At 42.8% G+C, this 16,597-nt stretch overlaps 1 protein-coding gene across 1 annotated transcript in view; it reads right to left on the bottom strand.

Annotated features, from left to right (window-relative positions):
• Positions 1-10,167, bottom strand: part of GCNT2 (glucosaminyl (N-acetyl) transferase 2 (I blood group)) — an 82,128-nt gene extending 71,961 nt beyond the window's left edge. The window contains exon 1 of the mRNA XM_049883568.1: positions 9,038-10,167. Within this exon, the coding sequence (XP_049739525.1) occupies positions 9,038-9,956 (919 nt within the window). The 5' untranslated portion in view covers positions 9,957-10,167. The remainder of the gene's footprint in view (positions 1-9,037) is intronic.
• Positions 10,168-16,597: the final 6,430 nt, after the last annotated feature.

Below are 16,597 nucleotides of genomic sequence, written 5' to 3'. Positions count from 1 at the left end.
TCAGGGAAACTAGTTAGAAAAAAATTTACACTCTTGTAGCGGAGACATGAAGAGGGATGAATTACAACACCAGGAATAGAGGAGGCCTGATAAAGTTCATGGGAAGTTTACCCTGCATCCGGCACTATGCAGAGTGCTAGCCACTCCCATACACTCTCCAAGAGCCCTGTGAACTGGATGCCCTGGGGTCCTGTCTCTCCCCTGGCTACAAGCAATGGCTTCCTGTGACATTTATTTCGGTAAAAATATACACAATAATACATTCGCCAATTCAACAATTTCTACATGTATAATTCAGTGACATTGATACGTTCTTTATGTTCTGCAACCATTGTCACCACGCTTTTCTGAATCTTTCCATCGTTAACATAATCTCAATGCCCCTAACAAAAGCTCCCTCATTCCCCCTTTTTCCCACCCCGGTAATCACTAATAAGCTTTGGTTTCCATGTATTCGCTTACTTCATATAAGTGAGATCATACAGTTTTTGTCCTTTTGCAACTATTTCATTCAGCATAATGTTTTCAAGGATTTTTCATGTTGTGGCAGGCATCATGACTTCGTTTCTCCTTATGACTGAGTGGCCTTCCACTGCATGTATGTAGCACATTTTCTTTATCCATTCAGCCCCTGGCAGACATTTCAGTTGTTTGCACTCTCTTGACTTTTAAAGTAAGACTCCGCCTTCTTACTATGGCCTTACAGGGCCCTGTCGAGCTCCGGCCTCACCTACCTTGTACCACAATCTGCTCTTGCCCCAGCTCCCCAGACCACAGCCACGCTGGCTTCTTTTCTGCTTCTAGAACATAACTGAGCTCTCACCTCAGAACCTTTGCCTAGATGCCCTCCCCCCAGTGTGTGGCTGGCTCTCTCACTTTTAGGGTAAAGTTCACGTGCAATCTTCATCAAAAAGCCTTCCCCTACCCATCCACCCAAAGTAGGTCTCTTCTATATCAACCTGTGTAATTCCTTCACAGCACTTGCCATAATGTCGTTATTTTGCTTATTTGTCTTTCTGTCTCCCTCTTCTAGAATATATACTCCATGAGGGTGGGGACTTTATTTGTCTTACTCATGACTATATCCCAATACCTAGCACAGTGCCTAGGTTCTCAGTACATATTTTTGCATGCTGTTGTTGTTAGGTGCTGTCGAGTCGGTTCCAACTAATTGCGACCCTATGCACCACAGAAGGAAACACTGCCCAGTCCTGCGCCATCCTCACAATTGTTGCTATGCTTGAGCCCATTGTTGCAGCCACTGTGTCAATCTCTCTCATTGCTGACCCTCTGTTTTACCAAGCATGATGTCCTTCTCCAGGGACTGGTCCCTCCTAATAACATGTCGGAAGTATGTGAGACGTGGTCTCGCCATCCTTGCTTCTAAGGAGCATTCTGGTTGTACAAGAGAGTTTTTGCATGAATATCCATTTAGTAGAGGAAGAATATAATCATAATAATAATAACAGTAGCTAGTGTAAACATCTTTTTTTGCAAAACTGCAAGTACAGATAGTGTTCCCCTCCTCCTTCAAAGTTACCTGCGTTTCCAAGTGCAACCTCGTGTGGCCCTGCGTGTCCTCCTTCCCCAGGCTGTGAGTATATGTGACTAATCAACCCTGCCAGTTTCATCAGCCTGGTACTCAGACATCTTGTACTCTCAGGGCAGGATCCCTCCTTCACTAGCAGGTTAAGAGATGGGGATCACAACCCTCTTTTATTGTGCTTCCTGCCTTTGGAGCAGGACAACTTACTCAAAGCCTCTGACCCCATCTTTGCACCTGTAAAGGATTCCTGGGAAGGTTCCAGTGAGATCATGCAGACCCATGGCAGAGTCAGGGAATATCCATTCCCCTCATCTCCCTGTGCCTTCTGCTCACATGAAAGAGCACAGAGTTTCAGGGATGTGGGCTAAATGTTAGGATGAAATAGGAATGAGGGAGAAAATTCACGGGTGAGTCTAATTACATACTTATTTTGGACGTTTAATAATTAATAAGACAGAATTAGCTAAATTTTATCTTCTGAACACGTTTCTTTTTATTCTTATTTCTTGCTAGGTATGTGCATACAGAGGAGCCCTGGTGGCTCAGTGGTTAAGAGTTAGGCTGCTAGCCAAAAGGTCAGCAGTTCAAAGCCATCAGCCGCTCCTTGGAAACTGTATGGGGCAGTTTTACTCTGTCCTAGAGGTTGCTATGAGTTGGAATCGACTCGATGGCAAATGGTTATGGGTATATACAATATTTGTCTTTGGGCAAGACACTTAACCTTTCTGTGTCTTAAATCTTCTCATCTGCAAAACTGGAACAACAGTAGCCTCTTATGGAGTTCTTATAAGAATGAAAGGAGATAATGCATAAAAGATCCTTTTGCAAACTAAATGGTGTCCAACTATAATAAGGTAACATTCTAATTTTTTAAGTGATTTTATGAGGGAAAAGGGATACACTTATTGAGAAAAGTCATTTAATTAGCATTCTCCAAATTAAAGTTGCTTACGTGGTTAAACTCTTACAGACAGAACGTTAAAGATGTATAGAATAGAAAGCAGGAATGCAAGCAGAAACCTGTACACAAATGTTCATTGCAGCACTACTCACAATAGCCAAAAGGTGAAAACAACTGAAATGTCCACCGACAGATGAATGGACAAACAAAATACGGTACAGTGAAACCTGTGAGAGCCGGAACACCACAGGACTGCCTTGTTCTTCCAGGTCTCGCATGTTTTCCACCTTTGACAGGCTGCAGTCACCACTTTTCTATCGCTCTCTGTTAGTGGAAAATATTTGAGTTTTCCTTCTCTGACTGGTTTCCACCTTACACAGGTTCCGGCTTTTGCAGGTATTACTATATATATGTTCAGAGAAATATTTATTACTTGGCTATAAAGAGAAATGAAGTCCTCATGCATGTCACAACATAGATGAACCTTGAAAATATGCTTAATGAAATAAGTCAGTCACAAAAGGACAAATATTATGTGATTCCACTTATATGAAATAGGCCAGTGTATAGAGACCAAAGAAGCCCTGGTTACGCAGTGGTTAAAATGATCAACCGCTAACCAAAAGGTCAGTGGTTTGAAACCACTGGTGGGTCCTTGAGAGAAATATGTGGCAGTCTGCTTTTGTAGAGATTTACAGCCTTGGAAAGCCTATGGGATACGACTAGGAGTTGAAATCAACAGCAGTGGGGTTTTGGGATTTACAGAGACCAAAGCTTATTAGTGGCTACTAGGGGTGGGAGGAAGAAGAAGACAGGGAGTCATTGCTTAGGGGTCAGAGAGCTTCTGTTAATGGTGGTGGAATAATTTGGAAAAGGATAGTGGTGATGGTTGCACAGTGTGATGAACATAATCAATATCACTTAATCATACATGTGAAAATTGTTGAATTAGCAAATGTTTAGTTATCTATACATGATTTTATATACAGTTATATGTAATTGGAAACCCTGGTGGCGTAGTAGTTAAGAGCTATGGTTGCTAACCAAAAGGCTGGCAGTTCGAATCCACCAGGCACTCCTTGGGAACCCTATGGGGCAGCTCTACTCTGTCCTCCAGGGTCGCTATGAGTTGGAATATATACACATAGTTATATATAATTTTATATATCTATTGTATATATTATATATTTATTGTATATATTATATATTTATATACCACATATTATAATTATTTTTACCACCATCAAAAAATATATAGAATATTAATAATATATGTAGAACATCAAAGCTCTACATGAAAAAGAAAAAAAACCAAAACCTGTTCCCATTGAGTCAATTATGACCCACAGTGACTATACAGGACAGAGTAGAACTGTCCCATAGGGCTTCCAACGAGCAGTTGATGGATTCGAACAGCCTACCTTTTGGTTAGCAGCCGAGCTCTTAACCACTGGGCCACCAAGGTTCCAAAGCCCTATATATAGAACTCTACTATCACGTGGAAATGCTCATTAACAACACCGCCTGCAGGGCAGCAGTGGATGTGTGCATTTGTCTGCCCAGCATCCCTCCAAAGAGCCACTGTCTACTGTCTACCATGGCCAGCCCCAGCCCATAGCTCCGGGGTGGGGAAGTGACCCGAGCAAGGCTGGTCAGCATACTCCATTCCCCTGACTTGTTTAGGGATGAGAATTTGGACTAATCTGAGGGCCCCTGTGAACTTTTGCTAGAACTATCAAGAAAAAGCTTTCTTTTTCCCACAAGGAGTACCACCTGTCAGTACCAGGTAAACCTGGAGCTACTTGTGGCCATCTCTGACGCCATGTGGGGTGAACTTGCCTGAATGAAGCCAACACAGAGGGAGGACGGGAGATAAGATGACCACATGTCCTGGTTTGCGTGGACACTTCCTGATTTTAGCTCTGAATGTCCTGGACCCTGAGAGCCCCTCAGATCCAGGCAAACTGGGATGGTGGGTCTCCCCACAGAGAAGACCTGACAAGAAAGATCCTGAATGCACCATTTCAGCATTGGATTCAGCTATGTTTGGAGCCCCCCTTAAACATCTCAGTAAGTTCTGGTGTTTGTTTAAGCTGCTTTGAGGTGAGTGTCTGTCACTTGCAACCTAGTCATGACACTCCCCCCAAAGAATGTGCACGTATAAATAAAAGTCACAGTTAAAAACACAAAGTAAAGCTAAGCAGGAAACACACTATTTCTAGAAGTGACAAATGAGGAAATGGATTATGTGGTTACTTCTGAGGCCAAGGTATATATATACATACACACAAAAAATGGAAAAAGGAAGAGAGGCAAATGAAAACATTCTTATGGCGTGAGAGAGGTCAGAGTAACACAAGAGCAAAGATGGAAAAGAACGAATTTACGCAGTGAAAGGAAAGAAAAGTAGTTAAAGAGAAAGCATGCAGCAACTCTGCTTTTTTACTGGAGATGGGCCCAGCCCTGAACAGCGATAGGAGGACAGATTACAGGGGGAAGGGACAGGAAAAAACTAGACCAGGCTGAATGGCTTCTGGCACTCTGCCCTGGGGGCAGGTAGGTAAATGGAAATGTTACCTGACTTGCTAGAGGAACTAGAGAAAATGGGCTTGTCTTAAGGTAGCATATACAGATGCGTAGCTGCCATCTAGTCCACTCCGACTCACGGTAACCTTGCGTACAACAGAACAAAACGTTGCCAGGTTCTGTGTCATCCTCGAGGTCACAGGCATGGTCCAGTCCATGCTGCGGATTTTATGGTAATCCATCTCCCCGGGGGTCTCCCTCATCCTCGCTGGCTCTCTACTTCACCAAACATGATGTCCTCCAGTGAATGATCTCTCCTGATGACATGTCCAAACAAGCGAGTTGGACACTACTTTGTTGCGATCCATAGGGTTTTCACTGGCTAATTTTCAGAAGTAGATAACCAGTCTGTCTAGTCTGAAAGCTCCACTGAAACCTGTCTACCATGAGTAACTCTGCTGGTATTTGCAATACTGGTGGGATAGCTTCCAGCATCATAGCAACAAGCAAGCCACCCCAGGTCAACAAACAGAGACAGGTGATGGAAAGGTAGCATAGAACAATAATGACAAAGATCTGAAGAGGCAGAAAATGTAAGTGTGCACTGGAATTGAGGCTTCTCTACTGCTATCAGAGCCTGGTGCTCTGGGAGGTTAGGAAGAGAAGTTCATGATCCTGGGGGGTTTCCTCCGAGAGTTCAGCCAGAAGGGAGAGGGCCGTGTAGCCTGTTGTTGTCACTTCCTGTACACGGTTCACGTACGACAGAACGACAGCCACCCTGTCTAGATTTCCCTGAAGCAGAGTGTGAGACTGGGGCCCCAAGGTCCTATTCCTGGCATATCCCTAAAGCTGTGTGGGAAATGCCTAGTGGTTGAAAACCAAAAGAGAGAGCGAGTCTCTCAACAGAAAGACAATGGAAAAGAAAAAAAAAATGTGAAAATATGTGATTTGCAGCAGAGGAAGGGCCTCTTTAAAGTTTTAAAATGCAAAGATGTCACTTTGATGACTAAAGTGCCCCTGAACCAAGCCATGGTCTTTTCAATCACCCCATACGCATGTGAAAACTGAACAAACTGAACAATGAAAAAGGAAGACAGAAGAATAATTGATGTGTTTAAATTGTGGTGTTGGCGAAGAATACGGAATGTACCATGGACTGCCAGAAGAAGGAACAAATCAGTCTTAGAAGAAATACAACCAGAATGTTCCTTAGAAGCAAGGATGGTGAAACTTCTGCTTGCTTACTTTGGACAGGTCATCAGGAAAGATCAATCGCAAGAAAACGACATCGTGTTCGGTCAGCAAAAATGGGAAAAATGCTCAATGAGATGGACTGACACGATAGCCACAATAATGGACTGAAACATACCAACGATCTCGGAGATGGCATAGGACCGGGCAACGTTTTGCTCTGTTATACATAAGGTTGCTGTGAGTCAGAGCCGACTTGATGGCAACTACCAACAGCTCTTCAGTCTCGCCAGTTTTAAGCTATTTTCACTTTGCTTTCTAATAGCATCTAGTTACAGGGTATTAATAACTTTCTTGGTCAAATCAGCTTTTGGAAACCTGATTTGCCTCCTCAGGGTCTTTCAAACACAAACACTTTAATTGAGAACTTTGAGGGAGAAAAGGAATAGCACTCTCTGCACTTTAAGGTTTGCAAAAAAAGATGTTTATGCTCCATGTGCCGAAGACATTTTCCCCTTAAAACATGACATTGAAAATAAAGGAACTGATATGATTAAAGATTTTCTGGTCATAAAGGACCGATTCACACTCCAATCTTAAATCACAAGGAGTGACCAAGTGTAAAACCGCTGGAGTCACTCGAGTGTGTGACCCAATTTTCCATTGCCTTTGAAGATGGACATATCAAATGCTGGGGCTGGGGTGTCTGATGATTTGATTTCTTGAAATCTCTTCTGATTCGGGAAGGACCCACCCGACTCATCACAAGCAGGATATCCTGTGCTTTCTCCCTGAGCCAGGATGCTTCCCAAAGTCTAAGAAAGGAAGGAGGCAAAGCCCGAGGAAGTGCCATGTTTTCCCGAAAAGTGTCTTTTGCAGAATTGGCCTCCACTCACCCCTGACATGGGCCGCTCTCCCCCTCCTCTCTGGAGAGGTGGTCAGAGGAACCCTAACCTCCAATGTGCTGCGAGGGAAGCCGATGGCCTCACTAATGAAGCGGGCACTGCCTGTCTCTGCAGATTCCTGATAGCTGCATGCTAGCACTTTACATGGCTCTGGGCACTGTGCCTTCTGCATGGAAAGGTGTATATAGGAACAAAAGGGGGCTTCCTACTTGGCCTCCTCATTTTGTAGCTGGGGAGATGTGAGGATTTTAGAGGTTACCTGATTTACATCTGAGTTCACACTGTTGCTGGTGAGGAAGCAGAAGCCAGCATGCTACCTCGAAAACCTACAGCAAAAAAGGGCTTCTGCTCCCAGGCCCACCTGGATATTCTCTGTCTCCCACCTTGTCTATTTGATTCTGGCAGGAAAGGGAGAGGGGCGAAGAAAAAAGGGATGTGCAGGACTCTTTTGTCCTTATATTGATTGACATTGGGAGACTGATCATCCCTCTGGCAAAGTAACCCATGTTTTTCTTTCTTTTTTTTTTAATGTGACAGTACAGACTTTTGCTACATTACAAAATGCCTTCATCTAAGTACAGTTCCTAAGGGACCCCGTGGCTAGAACAAAACAAATGCTAAGGGACTAGTGAAACAGAAAGGGAATGGATGTTTAAACATGAAAATCTCACTCTAAGTAGCTAATGGTCCCCAGTCATAGGACAGTGATGGAAACAACTGCTAAGTGGCAAGAAGCTGGTGGTGGGAGGTGGTGGCAGACGCAAGGTAGGGGAGAGGGTGCAGGAAGAAGCCAAAAGGGATCACAGTGCGGGGGCAGCCCATTCACGAGGCAAGTCACCCTAGGACTCAGAGCCCGAACATGGATTTTTCCAGAGGAGGCTGGCACGTTTATCGGCCAGCAGGCCCTGCCCTGCAGCCTGAGAGCACCTACCAGCGTTTCCAATTTGGCAGCCCCCCAACAACCAGAACAATGATGGCTTCTCCCCGCTGTAATAATGCTAGCTCATCAGAGAGCCATTTTGTACTTTTCATTGAGTCCAAAGCAGGCTCCTTCCTTCAGAAGAAATCCAATCATGTTTTATATGTTTTTAAAGAATAATGAATCTGGTCAATTCATAAAGGTGAAAAAGTTTTGGTGAGAAAGAAGATTTCTCCTGGAATCTCTGTTTGTCCAAAGTGAAATGTTTGTATATTTTTTTAAACACCTACACATGTAATACACATGTAATACAGTACACATGAGTCCAAATGTTTCTCAGCTCACTGAAGAAACAGCTGGGGTGCTGTAGGAAAGCCTCGGGCTCTGCCATCTAGTCATTCATTCATCTAACATGTATTTATTGAGCATTTACTATGTGCTCCAAGTACTGAGGATACAGCAGTGAAGAAGACAGAAAATGTCCCTGGCTTCGCGGAGCTAGTGCAGAGAAGCCAAGGATAAACCCACGCAAATTAGTGAACATGATCATCCCAGGTGGAGGTAAAGTCTCTGAAGGAAAAACAGGGTGATGTCCCCACTGATGACTGGGGGTGGGAGGGTGGTCAGATCACCTGAGCTGAGGTACCACTGATGAGAAGGAGCCGGGAGTGGTCTGGGGGGAGCCAGGAGGCATGGCCAAGGCACAGATCCTGAGGGAAGAACAAGCCTGACAAATTTCAGGCAAAGACAGAACACTAGTACGGACTGAGAACAAACATAAGTACTGTGGTAAGGATTAAATAAGATGATGTATGCAAAAGGACAGGAAAAATGGTAAGGCGATACCAATGGAAGGCTTTACGTGGCAGTGCTGGAACACCTGTACTATCTATCGCCTAAAGGACGTCATCCTGCATTTAAAAAGGACTAGGGTGGGAACTATGGATTTTAGTTTTCATCTGCCACTTCTAATACAAAGGGGCTGGATCTACAAAAGCCCTTCCAAAGACAGCACAGCCCCTAGGTGTGAAATAGGGAACCTCACATACCTGGAATCCTATTGAGCGTCACCCAGAAATGTTCATCAGGGCTGAAAGTGTCTTTGGACCACTGGAGCAAATCGACAGCCCGCGGGTCGTGGAGAACAAAGCTGGTAAACTCTCTTGACAGAGCAACATAGGCAGAACCAAAGTAAATGGTGAGATTATGGGGAGGGGGCGGCTTCAATGCTGTCGTCCTGATCACATAGGAAAGCTCTTTGCCCAGGTGTTCTCGGTGGACATACTTCGTCCGACCAATCGCATGAGCTGGGGGCAGCACCCCGGGGGTAATATTTTTCCCTTTAAACCCTTTCAGATACTGAACTATCTCCTTGTTGGTTTTCAGGGGGAAATCTTGCCCACAGGTGTTGATCACGTACTTCCAGGGAACCACCGAGGCGGCCAGGTCTCTCATGCAGTTCAGGTCAGCCTGGAGCCTGGAAATGCCCCCATAGACAACTGGCTCCATCTTGGAAGCCAGGAAAGCATTTGGGAAGCAGCTCAGTAATTGCTCCACTGCATCTTTAAATTCAACTGTGGCTTTCTCATCCACGTGAATGCAGTAGACATTTTGGGGCATGTAAATCGCCCTGAAGAGCCTTGCAAATGTATCAAAATTGTGGTGGATGACCATGATGTACGCCAAAGGAAATTCTGCTTCCTCTTTAGATAATGGGGCCGTGATATAGTGGCTTTGGGTGAAGTACTCCTTGCAAGAAGATGTCTCAGACATCATGAGTTTGTTCCTCCACAGGAAAGATGTTTTCCCTTCGATAAAGGCTGTGCAGACTTGAGACAGCATCCACGTCTCTGAGGCATTTAGCTTCTGGAAGCCTTGATCGCCCCCAAAATTGAATACATAAAAGACGATAAAAAGGATGACACTAGAGACAGAAACTATGAAGAGGGAGCGCAACAGTGAAGGCATGCCTCGAAGAGGAGTAAAATGTCAAAGACCCATCGAAAGCTGAAAGTCCTTTCCCAGACTCACTTTTTGGGAAAAAAAAGTTCTTATTTTGGTGCATACTCCAGTAATTCCTACCCTGAAGGAGATGCTGTGAGTTTATTCCGCTTCATCCCAGGAGCCCAGCTGCTGGCTCTCTCTCTCCCACGCTGATACTAGAAGCTGATCTGCCTGGGTCTCTGCCTCTCAAACCTCCTTTGTCTAAATCCCAGCAGCAGGTTGCCGAAGCCCAGCCTTTTCTCCCTCCCTCCCTCCCTCCCTCCCTCTCTTCCTCCCTCCCTCTGGCTCCCTGTCTGCATCTGCTAGCTGTTCTCCTATAGGTTGCGAAAACTCCGGGAACTCTATTTTTCCCCTACAGATTTAGTTTCTCACAATGTCTTTTTTTTAATTTCCCCCCATCGTTGCTACCATTCAAGAAATCAGCACAGTGAAAGCCAAAGCTGAAATGATGTGTTCCAGCAGGCGAGCTGTTTCCTGCTCACGCTGCTCTCCCTGCCTGCCCCGCCCTGCTGCCTGGCAAAGATCCACAACCTGTCTCCTCTGCCCGCCCAGAGTAGTCCACAGGACAGAGCACGGCCTACATTCTCAAACATACTGCTCTAATGGAACATGATGAAGGTGACAAAATTTAAAACGAAAGGGAACCACATCCATCCTGGCTCCATCGTAATGCTTTCCAGCCCCATGCCACCCAGGAGACAGGAGCTCCACTCACAGGCTCTCCGAGCTGGGAGGGCCTCCTGGTCCCATCACTCTGAAATTAGGTGATAGCTCATGTCTTCCCACTTCAGGGATCTGCTGTGGTGTTTGTCACAGACTGCTGTGGTCAAATGAACAAGTCCCAAGCTACATCCCAGACTTAGATGAGACCTTAAAGCGTCATTGGAAAGACCTTGAATTCTGCCCACAAAGGACATTCAGGTTTTAACTACAAAGAGAACATGATCTAAGGCTAGAGAAGTGTCTGTCTGCCCAGTAACTCTTACTGACCACTTGAGAAATGTAGCTTGTTTATTCCTATTTGCAAACGTAGCAGTAATTTGTCTAAGGAAGATCAAGCTCTTTTACTTCTAAAGTTCTCCTCTTCGACCTTTCACTTTTCCACTAGCTATTTTTCAATACTTATAGCGAATCATAGCTATGAGTTGGAAGCAACTTGGCCGTACACAATAACGTTTTTAAATAACGAAGGCCCCTGCCTGCCCTCCAAATGGGCAATGGTTTGTGGTCAACTACGAGTCAGAATCAACTCAACAGTGCTAACCTAAAGGTTGGCGGTTCAAATCCACCCAACAGTAACTAGGAGGAAAGGCCTGGCAATCTGCTTCCATAAATATTACATCCAAGAAAACCCGATGGGGTACAGTTCTACTCTGAAACATGTAGAGTCGCCATGAGTCAGGATCGACTCGACAGCAACAAGTTAGGTTCATTTTTGAATAAAACATAGATCAATATATTTTATTTAATCTCCTCTTCTTAGGATGACTTCTTAAACACCAATTCAACTATTAACTGCTGTTCAGTTCCCCCACCCCCCACTATCTGAACTTAACACCTCAGAACCTGCACCCTGTGTGAATGTTAACTCACAATGGAAACCAAGGCCTCACCCCGTGAAGAAATAATGTCCTTTAATGTGCTTCCTTGCTTTCCCTTTGAAAAGTCTCTACTCTGGTATTAACACCATTGATAGGGCAGTATACTTAGTGTGCTTTCAGCATGGGTTAGAAAACCAAAGCTATGCCCCGCCCCTTTGATTCACAACACAGGAACCGCCAATTGAACGGTACTTCATTTCCTGGATACAATGGTGTTTTCAGTCTTCTCACTTTCATTGTTCTCATTTTTCATTCCTCCGGTTTGTGCGGTCTTTTCTCTCTCCCTTACCAAATTCTCCTCCTTAAGACCCATCACAAATAACCTCTCTATATAATCCACCCCAGAGTTTTTAGGCAAAGTGGAAATAGAAAACAGACATCATATGGATAAAACAGGCCAATCTAATTATTACTATCTTCTCTGGAGTACAGCAAAGAGAATGACCTAAAGTTCATAATATTAAAAAAAAAAAATTCAACCCCAAGCTTCTCTTTTTCCAAATAACACCTTTAAATATTAGGTTACTGTATTACCCACTTTGAGGGTAGTGGTGGTTCAGTGGCAGAATTTTCACCTTCCAGCCGCTCCTTGGAAACCTTATTGGGCAGTTCCACTCTGTCCTATAGGGTCGCTATGAGTCAGAAGTAAGTCCACTGTAATGGGTATGGGTATGTGGGAGACCGCGTTCCGTTCCCAGCCATGCACTTCATATGCAGCCACCACCTATCTGTCAGAGGAGGTAGCCTGCTGCTATGATGCTGAACAGGTTTCAGGGAAGCTTCCAGACTAAGACAGACTAGGGAGAAAGGCCTGGTGATCTATTTCTGAAAATCAGCCAATGAAAACCCTATGGATAATTTTATTGATCTTTTCAAAGAACCAACTTCTGGTTTTTATTGACTTTCTCTACTGTTTTTCTGTTTTTGATTTTATTTATCTCTGCTCTGATCTGTATTATTTCCTTTCTTCTGGTAAATTTAGGCTTAGTTTGCTCTTCTCTTTCTAGTTCCTGCAATTGTCAAGTCAGGCTGTTGATTTGAGATCTTTCTTCTTCAGTAACTCTCAGCCCCAGTAACTCTCTGAGCACTGCCTTCACTGCATCCAGTAAGTGTTGGTATGTTGTGCTTTCATTTTCATTTGACTCTAAGAAACTTGTAGTTTCTCTTTTGATTTCTCCCTTCACTCATTGGTAGTTTAATAGTGTGTTGTTTAATTTCCATATGTTTGTATATTTTTCAGGTGGCTTTCTGTTATTGATTTCTAGCTTCACTCTGTTGGGGTCAGAACAAAGACTTTGTATGATTTCATTCTTTTTAAATTTACCAAGTCTTGCTTTGTGACCTAAAATGTGGTCTATCCTGGAGAATGATCCACGTGCACTGGAGTAGAATGCACATTCTGCTGTTTTGGGGTGGGGTGTTCTCATCTGTCTGTTATGTCTAGTGGGTTTATACTATCTTTCAGGTCCTTTGTCTCCTTGTTGCTTATCTTTCTAGTTGTTCTGTTCAATATTGAAAGTGGTGTACTGAAGTCTCCAACTATTACTGTAGTACTATTTCTCTCTTCAGTTCTATCAGTGTTTGCTTTATACACTTAGGTGCCCTGATGTTGGGTGTACGTATATTTATGATTGTTAAATCTTCTTGATTAATTGATCTTTTTATTACTATAAAATGTCCACCTTTATATTTTCTGACAGATTTTGTCTTAAAGGCTACTTTGTCTGATATTAAGATTGCCACTCTAGCTCTCTTTTGGTTACTATTTGCATGGAATATATGTATTTCTAATTTTATGATGTTTTAAAGTTTACAGTGCAAATTGGTTTTCATCCAAAAATTTTATACACAAATTGTTTTGTTACATTAGTTGCAGTCCCCACAATGTGCTGGCACCCTCTCTCCCTTTCCACCCTGGGTACTCGGTGTTCATTCATCTAGTTTTCCTCTCCCTTCCTGCCTTTTCCTTGTTCCTTTTGGCCATGTGTTGGCCATTTGGTCTCATATACTTGATTGAACTAAGAAGCACGTTCCTTATATGTGCTACTGTTTTATAAATAGGCCTATCTAATCTCTCTTTTTTTTTTATCTTTGGTTGAAAGGTGGCTTCAGTTCTGAGTTAGCAGGGTGCCAGGAGGCCAGAGTCTTGGGGGTTCATCTGTCTCTGTCAGACCAGTAAGTCTGGTCTGTTTTTTTAATTTGAATTTTGTTCTACGTTTTTCTCCTACTCCACCCAGTACTTTCTATTGTGATTCCTGTCAGAGCAGTTGCTTGTGGTAGCCGGGCACTATCTAGTTCTTCTGGGCTTAGGCTGGTAGAAGCTGTGGTTCACGTGGGCCATTAGTCCTGTGGACTAGTATTTTCCTTGTGTCTTTGATTTTCTTCATCCTTTGCTCTGACCGTGACGGGACCAATAGGTGTATTTTAGATGACTGCTCGCAAGCTTTTAAGACCCCAGATGCTACTCACCAGAGGAGGGTGTAGAACACTTTGTTTATGAACAATGTTATGCCAATTGACCCAGGTGTCCCCTGAGACCATAGTCCCCAGAACTTAGCCCCAGTAACTCGGTCCCTGAAGGTGTTTAGATGTGTCTAGGAAGCTTCTATGACTTTGCCTTGGTCAAGTTGTGCTGACTTCCCCTATATTGTGTTGTCTTTCTTTTCTCCAAAGTTAACACTTGTCCACCATCTACTTAGTGATTTTCCCTCCCCACCCCTTCCCTCCTTGTAAACATCAAAGATCGTTTTTTTCTGTGTGTAAACCTTTTCTTGGGTTTTTATAATACTGTTATCATACATTATTTGCCCTCTTGTGACTGACTTATTTCACTCAGCACAATGCCCTCCAGATTCATCCATGTTGTAAGATGTTTCGAGGATTCATCATGGTAATTTATTGTTGGGTAGAATTCCATTTTGTGTATGTAGGATAATTTGTTTTTCCATTCATCTGCTGATGGGCACTTAGGTTTTTTCTATCTTTTTGCTATGGTGAATAATGCAATGAGTATGAGTGTGCATATGCCTATTTGTATGATAGCTCTTATTTCCCTAGGATACAGTCCTAGGAGTGGGATTGCTGGATCCTATGGTATTTCTATTTCTAGCTTTTTAAGGTGGTGCCGTATTGTTTCCCTTAGTGGTTGTACCATTTTACATTCCCACCAGTATAAGAGTTCCAATCTACCTGCAACCTCTTCAACATTTGGTATTTTCTGTTTTGTTTTGCTTTTTGATTAGTGCCAGTAATGCTGAGCTGTGATATTGTAGTTTTGATTTGCATTTCTCTATGGGCTGATGATTGTGAGCATTTGCTCATGTGTCTGTTGGCTACCTGAATGTCTTCTTTAGTAAAGTGTCTTTTCATATCCTTCGCCCATTTTGTAATTGGGTTTTCTTTTTGTTGTTGAGGTGTTGAAGCATTCTATAGATTTCAGAGATTACACCCTTGTCGGATATGCTGTAAACAAAACTTTCCCAGTCTGTAGGAAAAAGAGATTTACTGTTTTGGTGGAGTCTTTTGATGAGCAGAAGTGTTTAATTTTTAGGAGCTCCCAGTTACCTAGTTTATCTTGAACAGAATTTTTTTTCTCCATTCTTTCACTTTTAACCTATTTGTGTCACTGGAGTTAAGGTATGTCTTTGGTAAACAGCATATAGTTGGATCATGCTATGTTTTGTTTATCTATTCTGCCACTCTCTGCCTTTTGATTGGAGCATTTAATCCATTTACATTCACTGTAAGTATTGATAAGAAGTGACTTACTTCTGCCATTTTGTTTTTTGTGTGTGTTATACCTTTTTTGTCTTTGTCCTTTAGTACTACTTGCTTTTGTGTTTTATTGGTTTATTGTAGTAAACCTTTTTGGTTCTCTCCTTTCCTTTTGTATATTTTTTAATACATTTTCTTAGTGGTTGCCATTAATATTACATTTAAGAGCTTGTATTTATAACATTTTGGGTAAGTTGGAACCAACTTAACTTCTGTAACATACAAGAAACTCTGTATCTACACCATTCCTCTCCCCACCCCCCACTTGGGTTGTTGTTATCACTAATTACATCTTTACATTTCATGGGCCCTATAACATAATTTGTCAATAAGAAAAGAACAGGAAAGATGTAAATAACCAAAGTTAAAAATGAAAAAGAGGACATTACGACTGACCCAAAGGAAATAAAGAGAATTATGACAGAATGTTATGAACAACTGTATGAAAACAAACTAGATAACCTAGATGAAAAATTGCATTAAGGGTAGCGTTGCACAGCTGATAATTATAATTGCTGTCAATAAGTTATACACCTGTAAAAAGTTGAATTGGCAAAATTGTGGGATAGATATATTTACAACAATGGCAAAAGAAAAACAGTAGCTGCTGAGGCCGCTTATGCACAACCAAATACCTTATGGGATTCTGCTCCTTGGTTTGGAGGTTTAGGGTCGTAGTTTCATGGGACATCATAGTTAACTGGCCTAATAACATGTTTACTGCTTCTGTTCTACTTCCTAGTTCCTTGTGTAGTGCCTGGGGTCTTAAAAGCTTGCAAGTGGCCATCCAAGGCACAACAATTGATCTCTATTCACCTGGAGCAAGAGAGGAAGAAGGACAGTCAGCAATAGGAGGGGGATTTTTTTTTTTTTATGGAATATGTGGCTAATTGCCTCCATGAACAACTGCCTCCTTTGCCATGAGACCAGAAGAACTGGATGGTGCCTGGCTATCATTACTGAACATTTTGATCAAAGATTCCATAGAAGAATCCTGATGAACAGGGGGAAAATGCAGAAAAGAATTTCAAATTCTCATGGAATCCAGACTTCCAGGAGAAATCCCTCCCATGGAGGGTAGATGAACTCCTGAAACTATTGTCCTGAGATAATCTTTAAACCTTAAATCAAAAAGATCCCCTGAAGTCTTTTTAAAACCAAACAATAATCTAGCTTAGCTAGTAAAAAAGGTCAACCTTGAGCATTATGCTCTTTGAAGAACTATCTATA

The sequence above is a fragment of the Elephas maximus genome, chromosome 1 (assembly GCF_024166365.1).
Source record: "Elephas maximus indicus isolate mEleMax1 chromosome 1, mEleMax1 primary haplotype, whole genome shotgun sequence".
In the NCBI taxonomy this organism is placed as follows: Eukaryota; Metazoa; Chordata; class Mammalia; order Proboscidea; family Elephantidae; genus Elephas; species Elephas maximus.
This window is presented reverse-complemented; position numbering and strand designations above follow the sequence as displayed.